Source organism: Tenrec ecaudatus, chromosome 8 (genome assembly GCF_050624435.1).
Source record: "Tenrec ecaudatus isolate mTenEca1 chromosome 8, mTenEca1.hap1, whole genome shotgun sequence".
NCBI lineage: Eukaryota > Metazoa > Chordata > Mammalia > Afrosoricida > Tenrecidae > Tenrec > Tenrec ecaudatus.
In genome coordinates this window covers 109,066,463-109,088,532 of record NC_134537.1, presented here as the reverse complement: position 1 = coordinate 109,088,532, position 22,070 = coordinate 109,066,463, and the positions used below count along the sequence as shown (strand labels likewise).

Here is a 22,070-nt window from a genome sequence, read left to right as displayed (position 1 = left end):
GAACCAACTCAATGGCACACAACAAAAACAACATCTATGTAGCCCTGACTGACTGGAATATCAAAAGTCCCCCCACATTAAGTCAATTCTACCTCATAACGCCTCTGTATAGGTTCTCCAGTACTCTAAACCTTTATGGTAGCAGATAAGCCCCATCTTTTCCCCTTAGAGCAGCTAGTCATTTCTACCACCAACCTTGCAATTAGTAGCTGGATACTTTTAACCTACAGGCCACCAGGTCTTTATCCTTATTGGATGGAATACAGGAATCAAACCAAATACTCCTGTTTCTAGGGAAAATGGAAAACTCAATATCATTAGCCAAATAAGATTAGGGATTGACTTATGAACAGACCATCAATTTCTTATACAAGTTCAAATTGATGCTGAAGAAAATGGAAGCATGAGAGCCAAAATCCCACCCTGAAGGTATCTCACTTGAATTTAGAAACTATCTCAAGGACAGATTTATGCATCGAATATTCATGCCTCAAGACCAGATGAGTTCTGGGATAACATCAAGAACATCATACACGAAGAAAGTAAGATATCATTAAAAAGCCAGGAAAGAAAAGATCAACATGGATATCTAAAGAGAACGAAAATTACTTCTGATGGTAGAGTAGCTAAAGCAAATGGGAGAAATGATTAAGTAAAGAAGCTGAGCAGAAGATTTTAATAGACGACTTGAGAAGACAAAGTGATGTCATGCATTGTACAAAGACTACAGTTAGAAAACATGTTCATGTGAAAATGCGCTGATTGTTATAAGAGCTCTAAGAGTCCCCAATAAAATGATTTATTTAAAAAAGCAAAAAAGAAAGAAAACACGTTCAACATTTTTCACACTGAAAGAACTGAAGAAAAATATTCACATCCCCAGTTTCAATTTTGGAGGTTTTTAAATGTAGACTAAGGAGCCAGAAACATTAAAAGAAGATGTAAAGAATAAAATTCACTGGATCAAAAGTATTGGTTAACATGCAAGCAATTCAAGAGGTACTTATGATGAGAACCAATGGTTTTGAAAAAACAACTTACAAGTTTTACTGAAGACATAGGTGAAAAATAAGGCTCCAGGAAATGTTGGATACCAAGTGAAAGATATCAGCAAAATGCTATTGTGCTATAATCACCCACTCTCCTATATTAAGAAATTTGAAAGAAAAACAAAACAAGAGTCATATATAAAATAAACCAAGAAGGATAAGCTTGGACTTCTTAGATGAAACTATGCAGATAAGAAGACAATATACCAAAAACTCACTGCTATAGAGTTGATGCCGACTCACAGTGACCATAGAGGACAGGATTGATCTTCCCCTGTGAGTTTCCATGAGTAGTTCTTTGACAGAAAAGCCTCATCGTCTGTGGAAGGGCTGCTGGCTTCGATCTGCTGACCTTGTAGTTACCTGCCGAATGCATAATAACTGTGCCACTAGGGCTCCTAAAAAGAGTGGAATGGCTTTTTAATAAAATCCTGAAAGAAAAAAAAAACTGCCAAAGAAGTATCCTATATCTAGTAATATTATCCTTCAAATACACGGGAGAAATAAAAGTATTTCCAGACAAGAAAAAAATAAAAGAATTTATAAAAACAAGACTAACGTAACAAAAATTATTAACCAGGACACAATGGGTAGATAATCAACAACGACAGACATCCTGAATACACACAGCACAACACCCAGAAACAACACAACGAAAGCAACACGCAGAACAACACAGAACTAGATGCGGAACAAAGACAGTAATACCATCATAAAAGGGGGAGAGAAACCAAGCAACGACAGCCATAAAAAGGCAGAAGGGGCAATATTAACTTCAGCTAAAATAGACTTGAAGGCAAATAATGAGAAACAAGAATTGGGACTGCATATAAAGGGAAATTCCTCAACAATAAAGCTGTATATGAAATCCAACAGCCAGCATCATCACGCTCAATGAGGAACAACTGAAAATGTTTTCTCTAAAAACTGGAACTAGAAGAGAATGCCCACCATCACCACTCTTAGTCAACACTATGCCAGAACCCTTAGACAACAGAAAGACATCAATTGGACAAAGAAGAAAAGAAACTCGCTATTTTCATATGATATGATTTTATAGAGCAGTGGTTCTCAACCTTCCTAATGCGGTGACCCTTTCATACAGTTCCTCGTGTTGTGGTGACCCCCCTCCCCCAACCATAAAATTATTTTAATTGCTACTTCGTAACTGTAATTTTGCTACTGTTAGGAATCAGGCGACCCCTGTGAAAGGGTCGTTTGACCCCCCAAAGAGGTTGCGACCCACAGGCTGAGAACTCCTGATACAGAGAGAATTCTGACGAGGCCACGAAAAAGATCATTGGGAACAAATGAAGGATTTGGTAAAGTAGCAGAAATCAATCAGATTCCTATAGACCTGTGATGAGAGCTATGAAAGGTACTACCTCAAGAAAAAATATCATTTACAGTAGCCACAAAAAGATGAACCCCTAGGAATAAACCTAAGAAACCAACAAAAGACCTGCACAAAAATGAACCCACGGCAGTTTAGAGACCGAAGCGTAAACTCAAGAGCTATAAGGACCATCCAGGAGAAAATTGTGACAGACATGGGCTAACAAGTATAATAACAAAAACACACAGAGTAGAAGACAAAGTAGATGACTGGGACCATTTAAAATAAAACACTTATGCACATGAGATAACTTCATCAGCAGAGTTAGCAGCATGGAAAAGCACAGGGTTGCTATGAGTTAGCATCAACTCAATGGCAGTGCATTAGTTCTCTCTCACTCTCTCTCTCTCTCTCTCTCTCTCTCTCTCTCTCTCTCTCTCTCTCTCTCTCTCTCTCTCTCTCTCTCTCTCTCTTATGCAGTTTTTAAATCACTAATAGTGCTTCAAGAATTTTCTTGTACTAATTCACTGCCATCGAGTCAATTCAGACTTTTATAGGGACCATATAGTTCAGAATAGAATTGCCCCCTGAGTTTCTTAAGCTGTATTTTCTGTAAATATGTAAAGGGAGCAGTCAACTTCATCTTTGTTCTGAAGAGCAGCTTGTGGGTTTGAGCCACCAAACTGCTACTGAGTACCCACTGCATAACTCACTGCTCCACCAGATGCCCTTTCTTGTCCTCCTGTAAAGGCTAACTTAAAACTGTATGCACCTGTCCCCACTGACCTGCAAACTCTTAGACACAGGTAGAAATGGATCTTTTTCAAAACCCACAGACACCCTGTACTAGAGACTGTACTTCTCGGAATATTTACAATATTTTAAAATAGCTATAAAATTTGACTATGTATTATAGCAGAGGTTGACTACGTATGGCCCATGTGGCTCTTTTGGTGTGCATGTGTGGCTTTAAAATAAAACTGAAAAATTTTAAAGGATGCTATTCAGATAATGGTGATTTCATTTGTTTGCAAATATTTATTTATGGCTCTAGGATAATTTTTAAATTGTCATGAAAATAAGATTGGCTGTTCCATCTCAAAAGTTTGCCGACCCCTGACTTGTACTGTCTGCCTCCTGTTTTTGAAACGAAGCCTTCTTGGAACACAGCCCTGCCTTACATCTATGTTACCCATGACTGCTTAGACCGAGTTGCGTTGAGCAGTTGCCAGAGACGTTACAAGCTACCAAGCCCAAGCACTGCTGACCCTTTACAGAATAGACTGTGATCCTCATAAGAGACCATAAGAGACCAGATCACGCCACTTCCCGGGAGCACGACCGTCTGAGGCCTCTTTCTGAGGCCGTCTGCTCTCAGAAAGATTTACAGACTGGGAAATCCTAGGGAGGAGTACTACTTTGCCCTATAGGATCGCTGCACGTTGGAATTCATTCAGTGGCACTGGGTCTTAGTTTTGAGTACTGGAATGGAAGTGTGTCTCTAAAGCTTTAATAAATTAGTATCAGATGCCATATTTTCTGACCTGAATACAATTGAATTGGAAGTAAGTAAGAGGATAAGCAAGCCAAAAACACCCTATGCTTTTGAAAATGAATCATAGCACTGCTTAATAATTCATCAATCCAAGAAGAAAAGAAAATTGTGAACATTTTAAAGCTTAACTATAATTAGTTTAATGTCCAAGCGGTCCTCAAATCATCCATGAAAGAATTGGTTATGTTTTAGTTCCATTTTTTCCCCACAAACTTTTGAAGGCCGCTTGTAGATTAAAGTTGGTGGATATGGCAGAGGAGAAACAGTGGGAATGTGGTCGGTTTATATACACAGGTGAGGAAAGTCACTGAGCTGAGTTAGAACAGGAAAATCAAAACCTACATCCCCCCTCCCCCCCCCGCCAAAAACACATTTTTCTAACTAGAATACTGCATATATTTTGGTTTACTATGAAGAAAGCAATTAGACAATTGAACTCTTATTTTCAAGAGGTTCGTTTGTTCTCCACCCTGCTTATGAATTCTTATCTACATTAATATTTCCAAATCTACCTCTGGATTACTAGAGAATTTAACTTGTAGAAAGACCGAAGTGTGAGAGGTTTTATAATCTTTGAGTAATAGTTTATAGTTGTTGGGACTTTTGAAAGTATTGCATGAGTTTCATGTTAATTTTTGAGGGGCATCTAATCTAAACTGAGTATTTAAGCCTGACATTTCTATATCAGGTTGAGTTCCTGTAGTTACAATCCACAACTCTCTTTGGTGGACTATCTCCCTCCCACCCCAGCCCCACAGTGACCGCCGGCATCGCTAATGAAGCTCTGCGTTCTTGGACACCAGAAGCGAGAAGCAGTGCGATAACATATCTATGATGCTGTATAATAGTTTGTTTCTCATCGTTTAGATGATTCACGTGCTCTTAAGCATCTTGAACTTTACTTGTAACTTCTGAGCTAGTTGGCAAGTTTGAAGTAACCAATTGTTACGTTAAACCTTTTATTTATACAAGTACATGTCTTGGCTAAGTTTTAATACCATTCTCATTTAGATTGAGTCACGGCTTTTCCATTGAAGACTCAGATGAGACATCACAGGACTTTGGTCCACAGGCATTCCAGCTCCTGTCTGCTGTGGCCATCTTGGGAGAAAAGTATGGAATTGGGGTTCCCATTTTGTTTCTCCGAGGATCTGTAAGTTTTCCTCTGAATCACCAGTATAGTTCTTATGACAGTGTTTGTAGTATTGCGATTTAACTTTGACTTTGGATGGGTTATTAGAGAATCCAGAGAGTTCTGTTGAGTTCCCCTTATGTAGTGCATTCATTACTTTTGACAAAACCTGTTTGTATCATTTGTCCTGCTGTTTCCACATCCCTAGCTGATGCTCAGCCCTGTCGCTCAGGCTCGAAGTACTATATTAGTTTATTGCAGTGTAGTTTGGTGACTCCCTAGACTGATCTTTCTTAGCATAATTAAGTAAAGTTAACTTTCAGTGTGTCAAGGGACAGATGAGATAAAATTGTATATTTTGGTGCCCTGGCGTTCATTAAATTCTTTGTGAAAAACTTCACAGTGATTATTTTATGAATATCTAAGTTCAATAATAATTTTTGACAGCATATTTTTTTCTTTCTGTCCCTTTTCTCTCAAGAACGTACAATTTGAGGAAGGTTTTATTGACCAATAAATAATTGGATTTACCTAATTTATTTTTTGGTTTTTAAATTATTAGTGCATCAACATTATGCTAACAGCCATAGGTACAAACAGGAGTAACACATAACTCTTAAAGAGTTTCATCTGTAGTTCATTTGCTTATATGGTTTTATACCTGATTTATGTCTATGAAGCAAAGCTGAAGGTTTCATTTTGATATGAGTTGAGTAAACCAAGAGAAATATAGTTAAAAGTACACATTAAAAATTTAATTTTGTATTTATAGTGTTCTCATTTGTTAATCATTTCATATAAATGTTTTCCGAGTTTATTTTGAAAATAGATATATTAAATAATTGTGTTTTGATATTTTAATGAATTATAGTAGAAAAACTATGTTAACTTTTAAACAGTAATGATTTTAGATTGTGATTGACATCTTGATATTTTTTGTTTGTAAATCACATGTTTGATTGGAAGCTAATTAGAAGATTTTTCTCTGAAACTTTGTTTTGAATGTTATGAGTGATACTATGCTTTTAAGTAAAAAACATTTCAGTTGCAAAGGACACATGGAAAAAAAATTGAGACCTATGATAAATTTCTTTGGTTTCTTTCACTTTCAAAGCCTGTGTATCCCAATTGAATGTATAATTTATAAAAATTATCCTTGTTTTAATTTGGTTTAATCCAGCCATATCCAATATCAACAAATAAGTGTAAGTGGGCTCCTAGTCAAAGTTGAACTGGTCACAAGAGAGATCAAATTTCACCCATTACTTGCAAACCAAGTCAGATCGCTTATATGGCAGACTCTTCTGGGAGTCCTCAAATTAAGAAGTTTATCCTTTGTGAAATTTTATACCACCCTTGCTAGATAACAGTGTAAAACTTTTTAAAAAGTGGCACTTAACTAAAATTTGTAGCCACTAACTACAGTGAAAATAAGGCAAGTTTTTTTTCGTTCTGTTTCAGTGTTCTTGTTATCTACTGGGATATTGTTTAAAAGATTTTAATTGTAATCCCTTTGAGGATTTGGTAAATCATCTACCTTAACTAATTATAGGAAAAAATAATGTCTTTGCAGATATATTTTGTCTGTAAGATGAGAAGATGGAACCAGGAGCTATTAGAGCTTTTTAAAAGTGATACAGAAACAAACAAACAATCCTAAAATCTGTAGCCAGCTTTTGAGTTGTAGCCAGCTGTTGAGTTGATTCTGGCTCATGGCAACCCTATATCACAGAGCACAATCACCCCAAGGGATTTCCAAGGCTGTGACACTTTACAGAGGCAGATTGCCTCATCATTCCCTAGTGAAGCGACTGGTAGCCTTGAACCTCTGACCTTTTAGTTAGCACCTGTGCTTATAGCCACTGGACCACCAGGCCTGCTTTTTTTTAAAAAAATGTTTTATTAGGGGCTCATACAACTTTTATCACAGTCCATACATATACATACATCAATTGTATAAAGCACATCTGTACATTCTTTGCCCTAATCATTTTCTTTTCTTTCTTTCTTTTTTTTACATTTTATTAGGGACTCATATAACTCTTATCACAATCCATACATATACATACATCAATTGTATAAAGCACATCCATACATTCCCTGCCCCAATCATTCTCAAAGCATTTGCTCTCCACTTAAGCCCTTTGCATCAGGTCCTCTTTTTTTCCCCCTCCCTCCCCGCTCCCCCCTCTCTCATGTGCCCTTTGTAATTTATACATCATTATTTTGTCATATCTTGCTCTATCCAGAGTCTCCCTTCCCCCCCTTCTCTGCCGTCCCTCTCCCAGGGAGGAGGTCACATGTGGATCCCTGTAATCAGTTCCCCCTTTCCAACCCACTCACCCTACACTCTCCCAGCATCGCCCCTCACACCCTTGGTCCTGAAGGTATCATCCACCCTAGATTCCCTGTGCCTCCAGCCCTCATATGGACCAGTGTACAACCTCTGCCCTATCCAGCCCTGCAAGGTAGAATTCGGATCATGGTAGTTGGGGGGAGGAAGCATCCAGGATCTGGGGGAAAGCTGTGCTCTTCGTCGGTACTACCTTGCACCCTGACTGACCCATCTCCTCTCCTAAACCCCTCTATGAAGGGATCTCCAGTGGCCGACACTTGCAGGCCTGCTTTTTAAAGAGATAAGATATATAAATGTTTAACAAATGTTGTTACAACAGCACACGATTCTCTCTTCTTACACTAGAGTATTCTAAATGGTATAAATTATGATATATCTTATTCCAGAATCTCAGTATTTTGCACACCATTTAAAAGTATAGTCTTGTATAAATATGTGATAAGATATGCAACAATTTTAATTTTATAGATTGTAAAACAGAAGGGCAGCCATTAATTGGTGTGACCTGGAGATTAAATGAAACTTTTTTCCTGTTTAGATACTCAAAGTACTAAATATTATCATGGTTTCAGAATTAGATAAACTTTTGAAAGGTACTTTGACTTTAGGCAGCCATGGAAACTGCTGGTAATGTTAAGCATCTTTCATAATTATCAAACTAGCTAACAAGATTTTGTCCATTTAATATTTTGGACAAAACGATTTCATTGGAGTGAGATAAACTGCTAGAGATAATTACTACTTTATTTCTTTGTTAAAATCATGCACACAGACTATCAGCTCAAGGAACGACTTTCTCACACCCTGAAGTAATGGGGACTGTCTTTGGCTTTTAACAATTGGAAGACATGGGGAAAAATTAATTTAAAAAAAGTTTAACAAAAGCTGTGGACTTGTTTTATTCTTTTAAGAAGATAGGGATTTACAACTTCTTGAGTTAAGCTTTATAATTGGTACAGTAGTTAATTGAAAATTGTTTGGTATAAGGCACCATATTATGCATGGAATTGGGAGCTCTGGTGGCTTAGTGGTTGCACGTTGGGCTACGATCTGCATGGTTGGCAGTTTGAAACCAGCAGCATCTCTGTGGGAGAAAGACTGGGCTTTCTACTGCGGTTAAGAGTTAACAGCCGGGGCGCTGCCGCTTCCTAGCTCCATGCCACTCGCCACTGCTGTATTGCCAAGATGTCTCTTTCTAACAAGGTTATTCTGGACAAGCTGGATGTGAAAGGGAAGCGGGTGGTCATGAGAGTGGACTTTACTGTTCCTATGCAGAATAACCAGATAACAAACAACCAGAGGATCAAGGCTGCCATCCCAAGCATCAAGTTCTGCTTGGACAATGGAGCCAAGTCAGTTGTTCTTAGGAGCCACCTGGCCGCTCAGATGGCATCTCCATGCCTGCCAAATGCTCCTTAGAGCCTGCTGCTGTAGAGCTGCCATCTTTGCTGGGCAAGGATGTTGTTTTCTTGAAGGACTGCGTGGGCCCAGAGGTGGAGAAAGCCTGTGCTGATGAAGCGGCTGGGTCCGCTTTCATGTAGAGGAAGGAGGGAAGGGAAAAGATGCTCCTGGGAGCAAGGTAAAGCCAAGCCAGCTGATGTAGAAGCCTTCCAGGCTTCCCTTAGCATGCTCGGGATGTCTGTCAATGATGCTTTTGGCCCTGCACATCGTGCTCACAGTTCCATGGTGGGAGTGAATCTGCCACAGAAGGCTGGTGGTTTCTTGATGAAGAAGGAGCTGAATTACTTTGCCAAGGCCCCGGAGAGCCCAGAGAAACCCTTCCTGGCTATCCTGGGCGGAGCTAAAGTTGCAGATAAGATCCGACTGATCAATAATATGCTGGATAAAGTTAATGAGATGATTTATTGGCTGTGGAATGGCTTTTACCTTCCTTAAAGTGCTCAATAACATGGAGATTGGCACTTCTCTGATGAAGAGGGAGCGAAGATGGTCAAGGACCTAATGTCCAAAGTGGAGAAGGATGGCGTGAAGATTACCTTACCTGTTGACTTTGTCACTGCTGACAAGTTGGAGGAGAATGCCGAGACTGGCCAAGCCATCGTGGCCTCGGCATACCTGCTGGATGGATGGGCTTGGACTCTGCTCCTGAGAGCAGCAAGAAGTCTGCTGAGGCTGTTGGACTAAGCAGATTGTGCGGAATGGACCGGTGGGGGCATTTGAATGGGAAGCTTTTGCCCGGGGAACCAAAGCTCTCATGGATGAGGTGGTCAAAGCCACGTCCAGGGGCTGCATCGCCATCATAGGTGGTGGAGACACTTCCACTTGCTGTGCCAAATGGAACACTGAGGACAGAGTCAGCCACTTGAGCACTGGGGGTGGTGCTAGTCTGGAGCTCCTGGAAGGGAAAGTCCTTCCTGGGGTGGATGCTCTCAGCAGTGTTCAGTGTTCGCCGGCCCTTGGTTCCTGTACAGTCCTGGCAACTGAGTGCTTTCTCTCTTAACTCCTCTTGGTATTAGCGAAATTCGTCTCCCATGTCAAGATTCAGCCAGTGCCGAGAGATGAAGCACCAGGAACCCATAACTGATGCACAGAACCTCAGCTCATCTTTACCACACCTTGGCTTTTCCCACATTGTTCAAGTTCCATTTAAATTTGTAGTGGCTAACCCGTTGTGCTTTCTAGGTGTGTATTTATATTTCACCACTTAAAGTAGGCTGTGTTAGTCCGCTAGAAGCAGCTTACTCCCGTTAGCTTTGCTGCCGTTTCATTACTGGCATGGAAAGATGATGAAGCTCCAGTGTTAGGTAGGGGAACAAGTTGATGATCTGTTAAAGGAACAATAAAGTTGTCCATTTAAACTGGGGGAAAAAAGAGTTAACAGCCTTGGAAACTCACAGTGGGTCACTCTAATCAGTGGTTCTCAACCTTCCTAATGCCGTGACCCTTAGCCAGCACCATTAGACAACAGAAAGATATCAAGGGGATACAATTGGACAAAGAAGAAAAGAGACTCGCTTTTTGCATGTGATATGATTTTATAGAGAGCAGTGATTTTCAACCTTCCTAATGCCGTGACCCTTTCATATAGTTCCTCATGTTGTGGTCATCCCCCAACCATAAAATGATTTTTGTTGCTACTTCATAACTGTAATTTTGCTACTGTTGGGAATTGGGCGACCCCAGTGAGAGGGTCGTTGAACCCCCAAAGGGGTTGAGGACCGCTGCTCTAGATGCTACTTGTACTGTTCCTTTCTGCCCCAGTGAGGATGAGAAAACAGCTTTCATGTCTACTAGGCTAGCGCTTTTTTATTATGTGTACACTGTTTACACACAGTTTTTATATTTGTATTTCTAGACTGAGTAGTCTAGAGATCCTAGAATGAAGATTTGTGGTTGTTAAGGGATGTGAGCCCGTGTGCACATGTGTCTGTATATTGGTGGTGTAGAATTGTGCCATCCTTAAAATCAATGCCCAGGTCCTTTATTTTCTAGAGCAACATTCTCATCCCAGACAAGTGGGTTAACCTGGACATTGGAGTTAATCAGAGTACATTGAACATTAGCAATTAATGAAAGAAAACCTTGCTCAGTGTGAGGAATCATTAAATATGTTACTGAAAATCTTTATTGTATTCTGTTTTTAAAAAATTATCACTCCATTAATTTGCAATTTCTAGTTGATAGGGGAATTGCTTTAAGAGAAAGATAGTATCAAAGAGCATTGCTATTTCATTTTGGACATCATGGTTGCCATAGGAACAAGACAATGTAAATTTACCCACACAGTACAGAATTTTCACAATGGTTATTGATCATGAGAGGAAAGGATAATAGCTCTCTACTGATCAGAAAGAATCTTATTGCTTCAGACTAGTAAATATGTTCATTCACTTCAGGATTTTTCTGCTTATGAAAGGGAGAGTGAAGCAATTGTTAGTGTATAGGGAGTTAGTAAGTGCTGGTTAAGAAACGTAATATCTTTGATGTTATTAGTATGCAAGCAATAGAGTATCTTCCTACAGAGGTAAGTCCCTAGCAGATGTAGAGAGCCATAAACAAGTGTCCAGGGAAAACCAACTAGATGTTAAGCCATAACTTTACTTGTAGGTTTGGATAGTCAGGTTGAGTAAAAGGATCAGCTATTAGCTAATACAAAGTTAGTTACTATTATTGAGACAGGTTACTTCCTGATTACTCATTGAATCTTTATGATAACTCTAAGAGGGTGAGACTTATAACTACATCTGTTGATGAAAGGAGTCCTGGTGGTGCCGTGGTTCAGCACATGTTCAGTGCTTCAATCTAGCAGCCAGTCTTCAGGAGACAGATGCAGAGCAGCTTCCGTACCGACCACAGCTTTGGAGACCTTGTGGGACAGTTCTACTCTGTCCTTTTAGGGGATTGCTATCAGTTAGACAGACTAGACGGCAACGGCTTTTTCACCCATTTTTAAATAGCAGATGAGAAAATGCAGCACAGATAAATGATTTACACAGGTAAAAATGTTAGTAAGTATAAGAAATATGACTTCAATATAATTACTCTAGAAGATGGATTGCCTACAGTTAAAACGATGCATGTGTGTGTCTAATAATATATGTATTTGCATCCGTGGAATGACAAAAAAGAGTAGAACAGTCAGGAACCCTGTGCTTTCATCGCTGCTCTGTTATAAATAGTGTCCCTGGGTTGTGCAAGTAGTTAATGCCCTTCCTTGTCTGCCAACTGAAAGTTTGGCGGCTCACGTCTACACCTTGAAAGAAAGGGCTTGCTGCCTGTTTCCATGGACAAGCCCTATGGAATAAAGATCTTGTCTGATCACACATGAGGTCATCATGAGTTGGAATAGAGTCAGTGGCAACTAACTAGTGCTAGCATACTTGCCTGATGGAACTTCACATCTTTGAGCTATGGTTATTTTGGATAGTATGAGTTAAAATTACTACTATAGGTCGATAGATCATAGAGCTCCAATGTATCTTCCAGCTTTGAAAATCTATGATGTTTTCTTTTAAACATTCTAATCAAAGATAGAGATCCCTGGTGGGACAGTGGGCTCGGCGCTGGGCCGCTAGTTGCAGAGTTGACAGTTCCAGCCTGCCAGTGGTTCCTTGGGACAAAGCTGTGTGATCCCGTAGAGATTTGGCCTTGGAAACCCTCAGGAGCAATCCACTCGGTCCTGTAGGGTCACTGTCAATTGGATTTGACCAGATGACAATTGGTTTGCTAGTTTATCAGATTAACCAGCAGTCATGTTAACATAGGCAGCAATTGTTAACAAGCAAAATGTCCCACTTCATATGAGGGAGTTTATATTTGTTTATATCTTGTTAACATTTTTGCAAATAGCATTATTATGATACTAAGGTTTATATCATGAAAAAAATGGAATTTAAAAGATAGTAAAATATAGTGATTTTTTGAAGTCCCCTTGTACTTAGTTACTTTAATTTTTCAAAAAATCATTTCTGTCTTTATGTTTAAGATTTACTATCAAGCATTTTACACACTGTTAACTAGCTTACTTATGATAGACTTATCAGAAGCCTGTATTGCAAACATTTTATCTAGGTACTGCTATCTCTCCAATGGGAACGTAGCCTAATTTTTTGTGTGTGAAAGATCACCTTAATTTAATATTTTTGCAAACCAGAACTTTAGACATGGTTGTTGTTAGGTACCAGTGAGTCAGTCCTGATCCATAATGACCCCGTGCACAGCAAGACCAAACACAGCCTGGGCCTACGCAGTCCTCACCGTCGTTCCCCTGCATGTGCCCGTGTTGAAGCCACTGTGGGCAGTCGTCTATTTGAGGACCTTCCTCCTTTTTGCTGCCCTTTACTTTCCCAAGCATGATGTCCTTCTCCAGGGACTGGTCTCTTCGGACCACTTGTCCAAAGTATGTGAGATGAAGTCTCATGATCCTTGCCCCTAAGGAGCATTCTAGCTATACTTCTTCCAAGACAGATCTGTTGGTTATTTTGGCTGTCTGTGGTAATTTCAATATTCTTCTCCAGCCTCACAATTCAAATGCATCAATTCTTCTACAGTCTTCCTTATTTGCTGTCTACCTCTCACATGCATATGAAGCAAATGAAAATACCATGGCTGCTTGGTTCACGTGCACTTTTGTCCTCTAGTCACTTTCCTGCTTTTTAGCACTCTAATGAGGTCTTTTGAAGCAGATTTACCGAATTCAATGCATCTTTTCACTATTGACTACTGCTTTCCTGAGTAATAATTACTATTCTAAGCAAGACAACATCCTCGAAAACTTCAGTCTTCATTTATCATTGTGTAACCGATTGATCCAGTTGCAAGGGTTTGGGTCTTTGTGACACACTGAGTTGTGATCCCTACTGAAGGCTGCAATCCTTGATCTTCTTCAGTAAGTGCTTCAGTCCTCCTCGCTTTCAGCAAGTGAGGTTGTGTCTGACCCACAGGAATGGGTTCATATGTATACACAAATGCACACATAGGGATGTAAAAGCAGTGGAAAAAATTCGCTATCTTTCATTTCTATTTTTCATGAACTTTTAAAAACTCTTAGCTATTTTTACTTATGAGGTAAGCAACCAGGATCAGTATTTTTAAAATGGCACATTTTTAAAGCTGCAAACTTAAGGGGTTGAGTATGGACTTTTACATACTGATTTTAGTTCTCATCTCAGAATTCTCAGCGTCTTGAAGATGAATTTCGCAGCCACCGGTTTTTTGGCGCTGGCAAGGCCCACCCGGAGGGCTGGTGGAGGGCTCTCGCTCGTCACCTCCTAGCCGAGGCATTCTTGGCAGAAGTTTCTGGGTCTAGAAAATTTGTAAAAATTTGCACCCTTACAAAAAAGGTAAGTATTGTAAAGTTCTGCCCGTTTGACTTATGTTTTCTTACTGTGTGTTAAAAGATTCTTCTTGTTTTTCACAGGGTAGAAATTGGCTTAAGAAATCTAGTGAAAAATCTCCAAGTCTTATTCTTCAAGCTAATGAAGAACTGTGTCCAAGGAAGTTTCTTCTGCCAAGGTTCAGTTTTCAGGGTTTTTGGTTTGTTTGTTTTCATTTTTTAGTGTGAACTGGGTAAAGGTTTACAGACCAGATCATCAGGTTTTCATTCACTGTTCCATATGCATGTTGTTTCGCTTCCTCCAGGCAGTCCCCTCAATGTGCCATCACATGCCGCTCACGCCTGGTGGGCCCTTTTTGTATTCCTTCTTTCCTAACCCCCTCTTCTTGGGAACACTACATTTCTATCTTAAATGCTTGAGTACTCTAATACAGGGCTGATTCAGCTCCAGACCTTTCTTCTTCAATGAATTTTTTTCAAAACATTTTTTAGGAGCTAATACAGGTATCATATCATTCCATAGTTCAGTCACATCAAGAATTATTGTACGATTGCTACCACAAAACACTTTCTTCCTTCTTGATCTCAGCTCCTTTATCCCTCCTTTCCCCATAGTAACCCCCCTCCCCGCACCTCCCCATCCCAGGCACCCGTATTTTACTTGCTGTCTCTAGGTTCCTCAATCCTGGGTTTCATATACTGAAAAACATATAACAAGTTCAAGAGGGCTCCTCAAATGACATATATATATCAAAGATAATAAACCCCAATTTGAGAAGGGGGGTGGATGGGGCACAACCAAAATGCTGAAAATGTTGAAAACCAGAGCAGGCCCAACATGTATCAGATGGGTGGGGATCAGCTGGCAAGGTTTTGTTCCGTCAAGTCAGCTTTATCCTTCCGATCTACAGTCATCCCTGCAGTGGAGTCCGTTGGTGATCAGCTTATTCCCATCCCTCCATTATGGATAGAGGGAAATCACCAGAGGCTTATTTCCTGTGTCGATCTCACAAATGTCTCTTGAGATCCCGTGGACATTCCATAGCCTCTGCCAAGCAGAGTCTCTCAATTTAGGCTTTGATACTATTCCTTCCTTTGCCTTCAGATGGTAGGATTTACAATCCTTCAGTTACTGATGTTGGTGCGCCTTTTCCATGTGGACTTAGGTGACATCTCACTTGGATAGCTGCTTGTTTAAAAACAAGCCTTTAGGTCCCCAGATGCTGTTTTATCTGAAAGCTGGGCACAGTCTATAATTTCTTCACCGTGCTCTGCTATAGTACCCGTGTGTGTTCACTTCCTGAGGCCGAGTTTTAAGGAATCTTTTATTATGAATTAGATTAGGTGGGTAACATTCCAGACCATCAGCTCTGTGATCAACAGTGCCAACCACTCATCAGCCCCTCTTTAGCATTCAATCCCAACTGCTCCCTTGATTTCTCTCCTCCTTCCTCCCTGTCACCCAAAGCAGTCAATGCCTGCCGACCTTCTAGTCCATTACTTCATCTTCCCATCCCTATTCTCCTTCCCTAGGGAACTTCCAAAGTGTGTGCCCTTTGGTATTCAAGACTTTGTGTAGGTTTATCTTTTATATAGTAGCTTCATACCATAACTGCCCTTTATAATTGACTAACCACTTAGCATGCTGTTCTCCAGGTCTGTCCATATCAAGAGGGGTTTTGCAGTGTCATCATTTTTCTGCTATGAATAGTATCCATTGTGTATGTACTAAAATTTCTTTGCCTACTTGTGTACTGTGGCATTTGGGCTGTTTGCTGCGATGAGCATGGGAGCGCAGGTGCCTGTTCACGCGATAGCTCTCACTTCTCTAGAGCGTTTGCCCAGCAGAAGTAATGAAATTTCAATTCCCAGTTTGACGTAGCACCATGCTGTTTTCCACGATTGTGGCACATCCAGACTGGTTCAAACTTCTTTTTTAAAAAACATTTTATTAGGGGCTCATACAACTCTTATCACAATAAACTTCTTTTATTTTTTAAAATTCTAGAGTTTTAAAGAAACATAATTCAGCCTATATTAGCAGTTTGCAGATACCACACAGATCAAGAAAGAAATGTTTTTGTATTAGTTTGGACATCAAGTCAGTGAGAGAAAGATACAGATTGCTTTCTTGATTAAGAAAGTTTAAATGCTATAGCTTGCCATAGTATTTCAAAGCCTTTCCCCATTAATTGTAGAAGCAGTGTTGAGATCCTTAAGGAAGAAACGACATTTCCCCTGATATATGCAAAGGAATATGCTTATTATGCACTTTTAAGTACTTTGATATATTATTGATCATTTATCAGTTTCTTCCTGTTAAGATCTTAAACCTTGCAGAGGTTTTTCTAGAAAGAATCAGTTAAAAAAATTTACAGCCTTATAAAGATACTAAATCTCACCTCCCTTTCTGGGATTGGGGATATGAAGAATCATGGACCAGATCATTGTATTTCAGCATGTGAGATAATTTAACCTTATTATTTTTCAGTTTTAAAACTATGTCCTCCACCACTGCACAGTATTCCTCTAATCAAGTACCAATTGAATTAACTGCAGAAAAGCAGGTTGGTTTTAAAGAAGTGGTTCTTATTCGTTTCAGTCTTTATTGATGTAGCTGTTGTTTTTAACTTCCATGTTTTGATTCCCTTCCAATGAAAGAGTAAATTGGCATATATAACAAAACTTAAATTTGGAAAGAGATGTGATATAAACAGTATAAACTATGAGGTATGTAGTTCTGGTATGTGAAAACCTATTGTCATTTTTGGCATGAAGTTTTTATGTTGTGATAATATAATTTAAAAAGTAAGTTTGATTCCTAAATGCTCTCATTAAAATTATATACACACACACACACACACACTTTCTTTTAAAAAATTATTGCTAATGCAATATATCATATCATTCCATAGTTCAGTCACATCAAGCAGAATTGTACAATTGCTCCCACAATCACTTTCCAAACATTGTTTTTCTTCTTGGACTTCTTTACATTGTCTCCCTTTTACCCCCCACCACCAACACTGTACCCCTCACCCCACAAAACCCTCTTCTATTATTTTCTGCCCCTATAGCTTCATCAGTCCTGAGTTTCATATATCGAAAAACAGTAAAACATAACACCACTTCAAGAGGGTGCTCTCTGACGGCACCTCTGAGATGCTCTGTAATATGAACAAACAAAATCTATACGTATCTCTCCAGTGCCCTCTGTTTAGCAGTCCCGTTCCTCCCAGCCCCCCATTGTGGAGAGAGGGAGGTCTCTGGAGGCTTGTTTCCTGTGTGGCTCCCATGGTGAATCTTGGGCTCCCGCTGTCATCCAGGGCCTTCTGCAAATCGGATTTTCATGACTTAGGGCCCGATACTAATTCCTCCTTCAGTTTCAAATTATATTATTTATAATCCTTCGGTGACTCATGATGGTGTGTTTTTTTCCATGTGGACTTAGTTGACACCTCGCTTAGGTATCTGCTTGTTTGGAGGCAAGCCGTTAAGACTCCAGATACTGTTTCATCTGATAGCCAGGCACCATCTAATTCCTTTCCCCCATTTTGCTATAGCACCCATATCTTCAGGGGTCCCTTTCTGAGGGTGACGATTGAGCAGGGCCATGATGGAAGAACTAATTGTTCTTGAGTCACACACATACTTTCTTGCATTTTAAATAGCAATACAGATTAAATTCATACTCATAGGCCAACATAAGGTAGGACACTTGTGTAATGAAAAAATGTGCTCATTTCCTGTTTTGGGTGTTTTTTTTCAAGTTTATTAAATGCAGCATGCAGAACATAATTGGATAATTTTTATAACTTTGGCTCCTGCTGTGTCTTAGAACATTCTTTGTAGATTTGAGAGGAATAGATATTAGGTTACATTTTACCTGCTTTTAAAAGCTTAGAAGTGGATATTTCAAGAGTTCATTTTCAGGTGATATATTTGAGAACTTGGTTGATCAAAGAGAAAATGTTATTATGAACTTTGTCTTTTGCTTCCTTCATACTTGAAAGAGTTCTTTGAAACTTTAATATTTCATGTTTTTAATGGATTTTTATGTATTCCAAAACAGTATGATTTGGAGAAGATGTATTCTTACAAAGCGTTTCATAGAAAACCTTCTGGAGATAACGCTCCTAAAAAAAGGTAAAGAGTTCATTCTGTTGATTTTCTCTACGCACAGCAACAGCAGTTTTCCCCCTAAAAATAAAATAACTCAGCTCAATTAGGCTACTTCATTGATAGAGTCCTATGAAGTGACAGAATTAATATCAATTAACAAACTTAACACTTTAATTTTAAGTTCATAGCTAACACTTAATGAGCATTGTTGCATATCAGGCTCTGGGTTAAGTACTAGGCATCTTGCGTGTATTATCTCTCTTCACTCTTATAAAACCTGTGAGTTATTGCTATCGCGCACCATCCAGTTGGTTCTCACTCACAGTGGCCCCCTGTGCCACAGACTGAAACACTGGTAAGGTGAAGGGAGGGCATTCTCTGAGCAACTACTTACTGGCCTACATACATGTGGACACCTAGAAATAGGAGGGACTCATTGCTGCGAACCTCTCACAGAGTGCTGGAGACGATGTAGTACTAGGATGCAATGGAGTGGTGAACTTTAAGACTGAAGAATGAAATAGCATCATACGTGATGATGCAGTTTGGAGCTAGAGACAGGTTTTAAATAGAAGAGTGATTAAATCTGTCATACAGTACAGGGGTTGAAGAACATTTTCTGGTATAGGGCCAGATAGTGCATATTTTAGGTATCATAGGCCATATGGTCTCTGATAAAACTATTTTGCCCTGTTGTACATAAAAAGCAGCCATAAACAATATATAAATATATGCACATAAGTATGTTCAGTAACATTTTATTTATTGATACTGAATTTTATATACCTTTCATATGATATGCAATGTTCTTTTATTTATTTTAACAATTTATAGTTCTTGCCAAAAAGAGATGGATTTGGCCTTGGGGCTCTAGTTTGCCAACACTTGATTGATTCCTCTGACTGGATGATATAGGTTAAAGAAAAATGAAACTGTTATTAAGAAAAAAGAAGTACAGGCTATTGCAGTAGTACTTGTAAGAAATTATGATAGCTTAGATCAGAGGTCCTCAAACGTTTTAAACAAGAGGCCAGTTCACTGTCCCTCAGACCCGTTGGAGGGCCAGACTATAGTTTTAAAAAAAACTATGAACAAATTCTTATGCACACTGCACATATCTTATTTTGAAGTAAAAAAAACAAATGGGGCAAAAACACCCGGCGGGCTGGATAAATGTCCTTGGCGGGCCGCAGGTGACCTGCGGGCCATAACTTGAGGATGCCGGGCTTAGATTTCCTACATAATGCAGTTATTATATATGACTACTGTATATACCTGTGTATAAGCTGAGGTTTTCTGCACATTTTTAATGCAGTTTTTGTGGTAAAATTGGGTGCCTTGACTGAGACTCAGGTCGGCTTATACTCCAGTATATATGGTAAGCCCAAACAGTATGTTGTTATAGCCACCACTATTTTATGTTCTCTAGTAGCAATAATTTTTTTTCCTTTTTGCTTGGCTTTTAATTTTACTTACCTCCTTAAAATTTTTTAAGGACTCTTTCTTATTCTCATAGTGTTTCTTTAGTAATATACAGGAGTTTTGTGTCATGGATACAGTATTGTAGTTTATCAGAAACTTTTATCAAAGCTTTTTTTTCTCTCCCAACTTCTGTGCATTTATAATTGTGTTCAAACAAAATATTTTAAAAGAAAATTTGTTATATTTCTGATTAAGCAATATCACCCAAAATTTTGCTAGTATAGCTTCCTTGTAAAATAATTTCAAATATAACCTTCCGTATAGTACAGTAGCTGAAAGATTTGCATATCTTCAAAGGTAAACATAATTTAAATCAAATATATAATTTCCACTAGTTACCTTATTCTTTGAACTGGATTTGCCTTTCCTCTTGCTATTTATTTTAGTTGTGAAATTTATAACTGTGAAAATGAAATCCTACGGTGTAGTTGTGAACTCTAGCAACAGAGAAATCAGTAAACATTTCTTCAAAATCAATCAAGTTTGTTCTTCATCCCATCTGCCACATTTCCCGCCCCCCAAAGTGAATAGGAATACATTTTGTGTTGGCCATTCTGTCTGTAAGGTAGTTGAGAGGCGCCAGAGACCAAATTAGTCGAATTAGAGCAAACAGGCTTTACTGGGGAGAAAAACCCAGCCTGGGCAAAGTCCCATGGCCCAGTCCACAGTGTCTGGGCCGAGGGAGTCGCGCCCCAGGCTACAGGGGTGGTGTTTATATGGCCAGGGAACATGTGACTGAGCTGTCTAGAGTCAATATAAGGTAAAGTAGTGAGGGATTGGGAGATACAGGTATGTCTAGGTTTCTGGAATGTAAGGTAGCTTCCTGGTTCCGGGTGTATTCGTGTTGGGTGCAGAGCGGCGGGCTGAGAACAAAGTGGGCACTGAACCAAATGGGCCATGCTGGGTGAGGGCACTGAGCCAAAAGGGCCGTGCCGGGTGCAGAGCAGCGGGTCGAGAATATAGCAGGCCATTAGCCAGCTCTGGTCAGCTCTGCAGGCGTGTGTAGGAGATTCAAGGTCACTTCTTAGTTGTTTCAGCTAGCTCTGGTCAGCTTCGCATGGGTGGGGGAGATTCAAGGTCACTTGCTGCTAGAACCGGCCTGGTATTGATCTGGCCATACACTGTCATTTGAAAAACTCATAAATTTATGTGTTTGAAATTTCAATCTTCCTTCATATGTAGCATCAGTAACATTATTGATGCTTACTGTTGTTTATCCATCTCTGTAATTTGTTTCTAAATTTTCCTATCACCCTGAGAGAAGCTCAGATATCTTTCTCCTCCCTTCCGTCCCTATAATAGCTGTAGGCATCAGCATGACTCCAAGTCACAGAGGCCCTGCATGTGTTCAAGTAGAAGTGCACTTGCTGGGTTCTAAGTGGCTAGTTTTTTGGAAGTCGATCACCAGGCCTGTCTACCATGGTGTCTCTGTGGGTGAACTTGAGAATCCAGCCTTTTGCATCTCTCAGTGACTCCTCTGGAAACTGCTATAAACTTTGGTCTCTATACATTGGCATACACTAGATATTTTTAGCTTTGGATGCAGTTTAAGTTTCATAACTTTTCTCATTTGTAATTAGAGTTTTATCCAGTTTGGTGACTAGCACTTGCCACATAATTTTGTTTTTAAATTTGTAATCCAGAGTCAGAAGCAAAATTACTTTTTTGGTCAGATTTTCATTTATTGTAGAAGAAATTTGAATAATATTATTCCTTTGCTGTCTTTCACTCAACAAAAATTACTGGTCTTACAGATTGTATCATTAGAGATCAGATAGCCCTTTTATTTGTTTATTTTTGAGTTATTTTTCCTCATTATGGTTGAAGAGTCTTTTTCCCCCGCAAAGCATTTGGTTTAGGAAGGGGATGGGACAAAAATTATTTTTCAGTTTTGTGATGAACTCTATTAACTTTACATTCTAATGTGTGTGCTTGATCCAAAGTATTCAAAATCTGTCCGCCTTACTGGTATTGTGCAGAAAAGATATATTGACTTGGAAATATATTGTTTAGTTGGAGGTGAAATGAAAAGTCAGCCAGGATAAAGAGAATTTTCTTTAATTCTTTATTTTCCTTTAAATTTGTTAGTACCATGGTGCCATCCCCCAGAAAATGCCTTCCTATATTTTGCAAGTCCTTGGAACCTGTTGTTTCAGCCAGAGAACGAGAAATTCAGGTAAGGCTTTATAAAAATGTTAGGGTTCTGTTCATGCTTAAGATTCTCTTGTCCGTAGTTTAAAAA

At 39.3% G+C, this 22,070-nt stretch overlaps 1 protein-coding gene and 1 pseudogene across 3 annotated transcripts in view; both read left to right on the top strand.

Moving 5' to 3' along the window:
• Window positions 1–22,070, top strand: part of WRN (WRN RecQ like helicase) — a 156,117-nt gene that overhangs the window by 101,724 nt on the left and 32,323 nt on the right. For all 3 annotated transcript variants that reach the window (XM_075556718.1, XM_075556716.1, XM_075556717.1), the window contains exons 23-28: window positions 4,952–5,093; window positions 14,061–14,231; window positions 14,309–14,403; window positions 16,716–16,791; window positions 18,297–18,370; window positions 21,917–22,004. In XM_075556718.1, coding sequence (XP_075412833.1) covers window positions 4,952–5,093; window positions 14,061–14,231; window positions 14,309–14,403; window positions 16,716–16,791; window positions 18,297–18,370; window positions 21,917–22,004 — 646 coding nt within the window. The remainder of the gene's footprint in view (window positions 1–4,951; window positions 5,094–14,060; window positions 14,232–14,308; window positions 14,404–16,715; window positions 16,792–18,296; window positions 18,371–21,916; window positions 22,005–22,070) is intronic.
• Window positions 7,932–12,290, top strand: LOC142455118 (phosphoglycerate kinase 1-like; annotated as a pseudogene).